We start from the raw sequence: 9,715 nt of genomic DNA on the forward strand, positions 1-9,715 counted from the left end.
GAGAGAGAGAGAGAAAGAACACCCTTGAGAAAGAACAGAGGGAAAACAATTAATTCAGTTTGAAAACCCTCGAGTGACTGCCCCGTGTCAAATTTACCCTTTTCTTTTCTTTTCTGTTCTTTCTTCTCTTTTTCTTGTTGAACCCATAGACATTCAAATTGAGAAGTTTATGGTATACCAATAGCCTAAATATCTTGCCAGATTCAAGTGTACACCAAATTAGCAACGCAACATATGGAAGTAAAATTCGAAAGAAAGTGTACCTTGAGTAATCATTTTGATCGCAAACCTAATGACCACATGCGCTTAATTCATTGAAACTGATTCTACAGAACAATTGGGAGAATGGTAAGATAATGACTCATTTCTATCTTAAGTACCAATCAGATCATGCATTTGTTGATCACTTTATTTTGAAGATCTATTCTGTACATTGCCTAGCGCTTCAACTTCTGTTTCAGTGCTTCAATGACTGCTGAAAAGTCTTCGTCGCTGAGGCCGTGTGACTTTGCTACCTTGTACAGTTCATTTGCAGCTGCTGCAAGCGGCGTAGATTGGGAAACAGATTCTGCTAATCCCAGAGCAAGCCTCATGTCCTGCCACCAGTCATAACCCTGCAGGTTAATGTCAAGTACTCATGAGGTTATATGGTGCAAGGCAATGAAACCAACTTGACAGACCTTTTGTTGGTGCTTCAAGGGAAACGCAGTAGGGTATAGAGATTTAATCATTGATGGGCCTTTGAGTGAGTACATTGGTGAGCTAATGGCACCCTGTGAGATCACCTGCAGTACCATCGAGATGCAAATAATAGAAATTTGAGATATGAAATTAGATAATTGCAGAAGGAAAAATACATGGAAAGAACAATCTCTCATTATTTCTCATAAAGCCTCCCCTCTAACCCAAGAAATCTACCATCACTATCACACTACATGAAAAACTCAGGAGGGGGAGACATATAAACAGTTGTAATCTGAAATTCCGGATTTAAGAGAGATATTAATTCATGAGGAGCTTCATAGGTCATATAGAGAAAAAGTAAGGCAGGGATATAATGTATGTTGTGGAGATTACCTCAACTAGTACTTTTGGGTCCAACCCTATTTTCTCAGTGAGAACCAACCCTTCTGAAAATGAGGCCATCATACTAGAAGTTGTAGGAAAATGTTAACGAATACAGTCAGAATACCAATCAACTCAACCGAACTAGGAGGAATTAACCAGAATAAAGTAGAGCACAACCTTCCCATGATCATGTTGACAACAAGTTTCATGGCAGCACCGTTTCCAACCTCTCCAAGGTAAAATCTTGACTGCATGGAAGTGTTAACATAAGCATAGAACAGACACAAGTAACTGGATGGCTAGGTGAAGAAAAGCCAATACCTTCCCCATGACGTCCAAAAGCGGTGCCGCTATTTCATACAAAGATTTGTCACCTAAAAGATTTCAACTTGATTAAGTTCTCTGAGTTTCCTTGTGTTTGTTATTCAAAAGGAAATACAGTCACCGCAACAGTTCAACGCACTGTCGCACTTGAATGGTACGCAATTGTAAATGAAAATAAAGGAAAGGACAAGATTCCATGCCTGCAGTAAGAAATATTAGTTGCCCATCTTCTGCTGGTTTTTTTGAGCCCGAAACTGGAGCCTAGAGAAAAATGCCAAAACTTTAATTAATAAACTTAGCATAAAACTGTATAGACGATTATACAAATTTTAGGAATAAAACTAAAACGTAACTTGCCTCTAAAAATAATGCCCCAGCAGCTTTGATATGACCACTAATCAGTTTAGAAGTTTCACCATCAACAGTTGAAACATCCACATACCTGTAGATGTCCATATAGGGTAATATAGACGTTGTTGATAGCTTACAAAGAACATCTATGATGGAAGTGTACATCTGCTTTCATTTGTACCAGAATAAGTAGTTTTCTCAGAAGGTGAATTAGGCACTCTTATGTATGCCTAAACAAACAGAATGCACTTAAACTTTAAAATGAGAAGTAGAAAGTGTTACATAGATATTAGTAAACAATGAGATCAAACCATTCAAAAGGTTTGGTGATTATGGTGCCATAAGCACCAACTAGAGACTCACAATTTGGGACTGTAGAACTTATTACATCAAGGGATGCATATATAAAAACATTACCCTTTTCCTGTACTCATTCCACTAGCAGCTCCATCCTTCCCAAGAGCAACATCAACCTGCATTAAGGCAAATATAAGTTCCTATGACTGTTATAGCAAATAAGAAAGTGAAGCCCTTATTGAAAGCATACGCACAGCACTTTCAGGGTCAGCAAGCATGGCAAATGTGACATCACAAGATGCAGCTACTTCTGCAGGGGAGGGTTTATATCTGCATAATCATTGTGATTAATCAGAGCTCTAAGTAGGACTTGTCCACTTTGGCTTTTGAATGGCATAGAACAGCAACAAAATTACCAATAAACAGCTAATTCCCACATATCAAATTTGAACGAGGGGTGAATTCTACTACTAATGAGAGCAATGCAGTGAAGATTGTTGTTCAAATCAGGCCAATACCTAAAAAATATCTTTAGGGTATTCCAAAAGAGCAAGAGCACAAAGCAATTTTGATATGTATGTAAGTACATAATGTACATTAAGTACTTACTTTGCACCTAAGCTGATGAAGGGATCACATTTGCTCTTCGTCCTATTCCAAACAGTCACATCACACCTATAAAATGCCGATAGTTAACAGGAGATTAAACTCAAGCAGACAATGATTTTCGATATATAATTATTAGATACTTCATCCTAAGTTCCTAACAATTCCTAGACTCAAAGTTTTCCCATAGTATATAAATCATATAACCTTAAAAGGTAACTTCATCCTAACCATCCAAATGATATAGATACTACTCCAATGAATGAACATCATCAATTCTGGAAATGTTCAATCCATACCCAGATTTTATGAGATTCTGTGCCATCGGAGAACCCATGATTCCAAGACCAAGGAAACCCACACGTGCTGGCAATTCATCTGCACGAAGCCCATGAATTCATATCTCAGTGGAAAAACATAACTATAGAAACTACCGAGTACTCCTTACACACCAGTGATTCTGCAACATTCTGTTGGAACTTTTTTTTTTTCTTGAGAATAACATTCTGTTGGAACTTAGTCATGTCATAAACTGGGAAAAAGTTATATCCTTTACATTCTTCTGCATCAATAAATTAATTAGCATGCTCAATTCAAATTGATGGTATATGGTTTATGGTTGATTATATAATCAAGCACATTGAATTCTATAAATGGAAAAGTTAAGGAATACCCAGAACAATAATAGTGAGAAATATGAACAAAGTTACCTGTGGAAGAAGCATTGGATGGTTGAGAAGAGAAAGCCTTGAGAGAAAGAGAGATGGGTTTTGTAGGGGATGAGCAAATGGGTATACTTCTCAAGTGGTTAGGAATATGAGGGCAGAAGGTTGAGGACATTGCCATGGCAGTTAAAGATGATAAGTGGTGACAATTACTAGGCTTGACCAAGAAGGACATGCTCATAGCTCACTTAACTAAATCTGACCACTTCTGGGAAAGCTCACATTTCTATGCTTCGTATCGTCCATGCGTTTGGATAGAAGAGAAGCGAAGGCATGGGAAGATTTTGGGCACAATCTAAACTTGCTCTGATTTAAAGGCCCACTCCAAGGTTTTGATTTTAGATTTTTGTTTTCTTTTTTATTCTACACTGATTATTTATATAATAGAAATTTTATTCACATATACCAGATTTATAAATACACGTACATCTCTATTTTTTGAAACTTTTTTTAATACAATTTTATCCCTTTGATGAAGATGAACATAAAAAAGTAAACAAACAAAAAGAATACAAAAAACAAAAATTTATATACAAATCTACAACTTTAAAAAATCTACAGTCTGTAAACTTCCTGGTAATATCAAATTTCCATACTATTTCGATTGATTGAAAATGTTAGAGGTTTTTTTTTTAGTCTGTAGAAAATCTTAGAGGTTATTTGAATGAAAAATTTATAAAAAAAAATCGTCAATCACTTTATCTATATTGATAATTTGTTAAGCTTCATTTGCTTACCAATTCGTTTGATTTTAGTTGAATTGGTACTATTGATCATAAATGTGAGAAAATAGAGTGATATAGATTCATGTGGAGCAGTCAGTTGGCAGAAAGAATAAGATGATGAGTTAAAGGGTGTGTATTAAGTAAAATAAAAACGGCATAAGAGGAAATTTAAGGAAAAATTTAGATAAAAAATATAAGAGGTGTCTATTAACTATATTAGGATATGTGAATAAAATTTCTCTTTATACAATCGAACTCAAAATTTCACATCACAAATGAGAAATTTACCATTTAAGTTACACTTGAATAGTTATAGGCGTAAGCTCTAATGACAAAGAATGTTCCAATATCTTCTTGTCATTTTTCCCCACACTTCTTTTCTTCTTCTTTTTTTTTTTCTTTTATTTAGTAAAAAAAAAAAAAAAAAAAGAAGTAAGCCCTGAACCTGAAGTGCTCTTTCTTCCTTGGTAGGTCAGCCGTTGACGAGACTTAGTTTAGGGCAATTTTTTTTTCCCCAAGCGTTTCAAGCTGTAATAATTCATGCTCAACTATCTTTGGATAAAAATCTAAAAATAATTGAGCAAAGTTTAATTGCCGGTTAGTGACCCAGTGAACATTACTGGATGAACTAGTAAGCTTTGTACTATATAATCGAGTTGTTCACCTAAAGTATGACAACCTATGATATAATCTGAGGCATCTGGTCGGTAAGCTGTGACTTGGTTGGTTAGGTAGGCTAACCAATAATGTTGAGGTCATGGATTCAAACCTCAACGACCTATGTAGATAGGGTACGTGAGTTTATAATAAATTTAAAAATAAAAAATAAAGAAAAATCTGAGGCATCTGGACTTTAGATCATCTTTACAGATCATGCTTGCAGAGAGGCCATAGAAAGAGGCGGGCACTCTCCCACCGCTAGTAGTTCTCTGCTAGGTCGAAACATAGGTCATAACATAACTAAAATCTTAAGAAGACGAATGAAAATTTTATGTATAAGATATGAACCATATGATAGTCGACACTTTTCATGTTTATTTCTTGCAAATTCCCGAATGACTGAGTTTGTAGGCCATGTTTCATATCAAAGAATTCAAAAACTCTATCATGCACAACCAAACTGTATATAACTAGATCTAAGAGATGAGGGGAAACTACACAGTAATGATTTTAAGATTCCTCGTTCAGTTGTCAATTGAAAATTTCATTGCCATTTCCTACAGGTCAGAAAGCAAAATGTAGGACAAATGCCACTCGTTCATTGGTAGCCAAAATCTTGAGCCTACAGAGTGATAATCTACACTTTGTTTTCTAACTTTCTGTTTGGCTCCAAGAGAAAAAGAGGCAACAGATAAAACAGACCAACCCTATATGTTTCTATTGAAGAAAGGATGTTTATAACTACAAGCAACTGCTAAGGCATTTCAATCAAACACATCTCTTTCAAATCCCTGGATTTAAAGGTGAGTCATAACAAGGAAGTAGCAATTGTAAGCGGCTAGCAAAAAGTTGATCTGCACTTCAATTTCTCCCGTTGGAGACGGATGGATGATTTGCTAAGTTGACATTTGCTTCTCTTCCGAAGTAGCCGTTGAGGTAGGCAAAGTACTGCATATCTTACTTAAATACGATCAAGAATTCTATTTCACATTACAGCAAACTTTGTTGATGCTCTCATGCAGTGCCCGAGGAAAGTTTACTATGCTCCAACTGCCAGCAGGCATCGATTAAGAATGCAATCAACAAAAATCTTTCCTCAATTTTGATAAGGATGATATCTTCCGGTTGTAGAATCACCACTCCTACCATATCCTCTACCAGCATTGTAACTGCTACCACCACGACCCCGACCCCTACCACCCCGATCAGCAGAGCCACTTCCATACCCTTTACCACCACCATAACCAGTAGGAGCGCCATAACCACCAGGCATGCCATAACCGCTCGCTCCATATCCGGCATTGCCATACATGGGTCCACCAAACCCAAAACCATATCCATATCCACCATAACCACCATAAAAACCTGCATAGTTCGCAGCATAGTTTCCAGCATAATTGTTGTAATTCCCATAGGCAGCACCATATCCACCAGGTCCACCATAGCCCCTGCCCATTTTTCCGTTGAAACGACCTCCAGAATTATATCCACCATATCCAGCTGCAGCGCCGCCTAAGACACCATATGACCTTGCAGCACTACCGCTAAAGTCACCAGGCCTTTTAGGTTCAGCCCTTTTTATTTCCACCTACATTTAATATCAAAGTACAGAGTTCACAATTATTCAATTTGAAGAAATCAGTGAAATGTAAAAATATATTCCTCCAATTTTACCTGTTTGCCTCCAAGTTCATGTATTTTTCCTTCTGAGAATACCTTGTCAAGAGAGTCTTCATTCTCAAAAGTGACAAACCCAAAACCTCTAGACCTCCCAGTTTTATGATCTACCATAATCTGGTGCTCAACAATGCTACCAAATGTAGAGAAATAGTCACCCAATTCCTCTACAATGTTTTACCATGGTGTCAAAGAAGAATATATAAATTAACTTGGCTATAATGCTAAAAAAAAGAGTAGGATTTACCATACCATCAGACAATGATGTTGGTATCCCACCAACAAAAATTTTCTTTCTTTTTGATCCCCCCTTAAATCCGATATCCTCCCTGGGAACAGTTCTCTTCACCTCCACCTATGACAAAAATCTCACCACCTATCAGGAAGCTGGGTTAAATAGGAACCCAAGAATCAATCTAGGATATAGAACATTACCACTCTGCCATCTATGACATGTTCTTCCTCCAAAACTGCATCAGCAGCCACTGAATCAGCAAACGTTATGAATCCAAACCCCCTTGGCCTCCCAGTATGTTTGTCTAACATTATAACAGAATCTGCTATTTCTCCATATTTGCTGAAGTAATTGGTAAAGGTATCTGTAAAGAAAAACATCATCAATTTTGGTGACTGATAGCCAGAAATTATTCCTAGTCATTTGATGAAAACAAATTGTGCTCCTCATATGTATAGTATGGTAAGGATAAGATGAACAGTATTACGCACACCAAGCAAGTGAAAGAAGGTAGCTCACTTTGCAGCTCCTTTTCTTTCAGAAAAAGAAATTGTAGTTCAAGAAGGAAACTGAAATGCACCAGCTCGATGAAACTAGTAAAATCATACATAACCAGCATGGACCAGGTTCTATGATGTACATTAGCAGCAAGGGAAAATTAGGTTGAAGGGTGACTAATAAACAATCCTAACAGGAAAAGAAAACAGAGGACATAACAACAACATGCTTTAGCTCTCATCTACTGTAACCTATGGCAATCATATCCATCAAAGGAATCAAAATGTTCTCAGAATTTCCCTGAAAAAAAAAACACTAGCAACAAAGTTATCAAGAGTTTAACCTAGTTTTACGAGAGCCCTTAAAAACAATAGTGCTACCAATTAACCTTAGCACTCGAAGGAATAGAACCACTCAATCTCTCTCCAAATAGCTCAATCGCGCCTCCATATGACAAAGAATAAAGACAGTCACAAATGACTGCAATCCTAACATAGCAATTGTGCACACAACCGTAATCAATACAACTACGCAGTATATGTTTTATGCAAACCGAAGTCTACAGCCAAATGACATTAAATGAAAAGCAGAATCCAATATTTTCAAATAGCAACAATCATACAACAAAAGGCTCCTCTTTGGCATATCAATAGTACCTTCAGTGGTCTCCCACGAAACGCCTCCTACGAATAGTTTCCTACCACATTAAAAACAAAATAAACTCAAATGTTACTCTCTCATCTTAACCTCAATTATCAACAAAAACCCGCATTATCAACAAAAAAAGCTTTAAAGCCTAACTAACCCTGCGGCGGCATCGGCACGACTACTGAAGGAAGAATCCCTAAACTCATTGCCTTCACTATCTACGTTGTTGTTGCTGTTGTTATGGTTGCCCTCAAACTCACGGCCGGAATCAAATTGCTGCTCCTGCGGCTGTTCATATTGTTCTTGAAATTGTTCCTCCCCATCATACCCGATTTGGTTGTCATCGAATCGACTCTGCTCCGAGAAATCTTCCATCACCGAGAGAGCCAATCACCTCTCAATCTTTACAATCCCTATACAAAAAATCAACAATATTTACAACCTAGCTTTTGGAATCATAGAATTGGAATCAATCACAATGAAGAGCCCTAAGATTTGGGATGAATTACCTTATGGAGGTGGGACGGAGATTTGGGGCGGGCGAGAAGGGAGTTGCAGAAACCCTAAAGTCTGAAACGGCGCCGTGCGGCGGAGTATGGGAGCTGTTTTTAAAAATTTTAATTTCGCATTTTGAGGTATTTATATTGAAACAAGGTAAAAGCCCTGAAAGTGAAAGGGGTGTACTATACTCATGCAAATTGCAAACGCTCTACTGTGTATCACAGAATCCTTCCTCTCTTTTTTATGTTTTTGTGGGAGCAAAAGCCTCGTGACAAGGAAAATCAATCTAGCATGTCTACTAGGAAATAGGAATAATATTCTCTCAATTTTTCTACTTTTTTCTTATGGGAAATAAGAACATGAATATTGTTCCACTTTGATTAATAACGTTTCTTATTATATATGAATGGACCAGAGAAACGTTTTAACGATCTTTAAATCTTAACAGTTGTGATATCTGGTTTATGTAGTGCTCATGAGTTTCTGTTTCTGTGTTGGCACCAGTCTCTGAGACATATACTCGGTCGACTTGTCAGTAATGAAAATTCAAATGAGTACTGGACGGACAACAAGTTTTGGTTATCGCGTGTTGGTCGTCTGTATATATGTTTAGGGCACAATAGGTTAGGAGGTCTGTTGATACTCTTCTCTAGCTAATAAGCCAACTAATGCGACCAAATGGATGACAATGAGGTTTGGCGGGTTTTGGTTATGGCGGAGTATTGGCGGCTAATCGTCACACTTTTAAACTTGTGGTTATTATAATGTTCATTACTAGTTATGAGTTATGACCGCCTAATAAGTTTTTCCGCTTTTGGTTAATTGGCCAATTATATTTTTGGTTTCCCTTTATAACTCATTGGGATGGAGAGAGATTGTATTGAGTCAACTTGGTAAGGTGATTTGGTGATGTTGTTAGCGGCTTTTATAGGCATTTAGCTAGTGGCGGCATACGGTAATGTGTGACATGGGGATTATATATATATAATATATATTATATATATAAATATATATAGTCCTTCTTGGCTGCGGGCATCCGCACCAAAGGTTTCGGTGCGGATTTCCATTTTTGCACCACTTTCCGATTGAATTTCCTCATCTCCACCGTCTAGTATCTAGATAATATTGTGTAGATCATCTCTGTAAAATTTCAGCCAATTTGGTGATCATTAAGGCCCTCAAACTCGAGTTTTTCTGGTATGAACACAACCGGACGGAATTCCGTCCGTCCATTTGTTTTTCGAGTTTGAGGGTCTTAACGATCACCAAATTGGCTGAAATTTTGCAGAGATGATCTACACAATATTATCTAGATACGAGAATATGGAGATGAGAAAATTCGATCGAAAAAGTGGTGCAAAAATGGAAATCCGCACCAAAAACTTTTGGTGCGGACGTTC

General features: G+C 37.2%; 2 protein-coding genes across 2 annotated transcripts; both read right to left on the reverse strand.

Moving 5' to 3' along the window:
• Positions 1–115: 115 nt before the first annotated feature.
• Positions 116–3,627, reverse strand: LOC101309364 (glyoxylate/succinic semialdehyde reductase 2, chloroplastic-like). Its single transcript, XM_004303600.1, has 12 exons — positions 3,357–3,627; positions 2,946–3,024; positions 2,650–2,715; positions 2,295–2,370; positions 2,161–2,216; positions 1,750–1,834; positions 1,593–1,653; positions 1,390–1,442; positions 1,246–1,316; positions 1,078–1,150; positions 681–785; positions 116–596 (listed from the first exon to the last, which is right to left on the reverse strand). Exons 1-12 carry the CDS (start codon positions 3,550–3,552, stop codon positions 438–440), a joined length of 1,080 nt encoding a protein of 359 aa, XP_004303648.1. The 5' UTR covers positions 3,553–3,627; the 3' UTR covers positions 116–437.
• A 1,635-nt stretch (positions 3,628–5,262) lies between these two features.
• On the reverse strand, positions 5,263–8,404 carry LOC101309651 (RNA-binding protein Musashi homolog Rbp6-like). Its single transcript, XM_004303601.1, has 7 exons — positions 8,324–8,404; positions 7,972–8,227; positions 7,823–7,863; positions 6,869–7,032; positions 6,686–6,788; positions 6,431–6,600; positions 5,263–6,344 (listed from the first exon to the last, which is right to left on the reverse strand). The coding sequence occupies exons 2-7, from the start codon at positions 8,187–8,189 to the stop codon at positions 5,853–5,855; spliced, it is 1,188 nt and encodes a 395-aa protein (XP_004303649.1). The 5' UTR covers positions 8,190–8,227; positions 8,324–8,404; the 3' UTR covers positions 5,263–5,852.
• Positions 8,405–9,715: the final 1,311 nt, after the last annotated feature.

The sequence above is a fragment of the Fragaria vesca genome, linkage group LG6 (genome assembly GCF_000184155.1).
Source record: "Fragaria vesca subsp. vesca linkage group LG6, FraVesHawaii_1.0, whole genome shotgun sequence".
Lineage (NCBI taxonomy): Eukaryota > Viridiplantae > Streptophyta > Magnoliopsida > Rosales > Rosaceae > Fragaria > Fragaria vesca.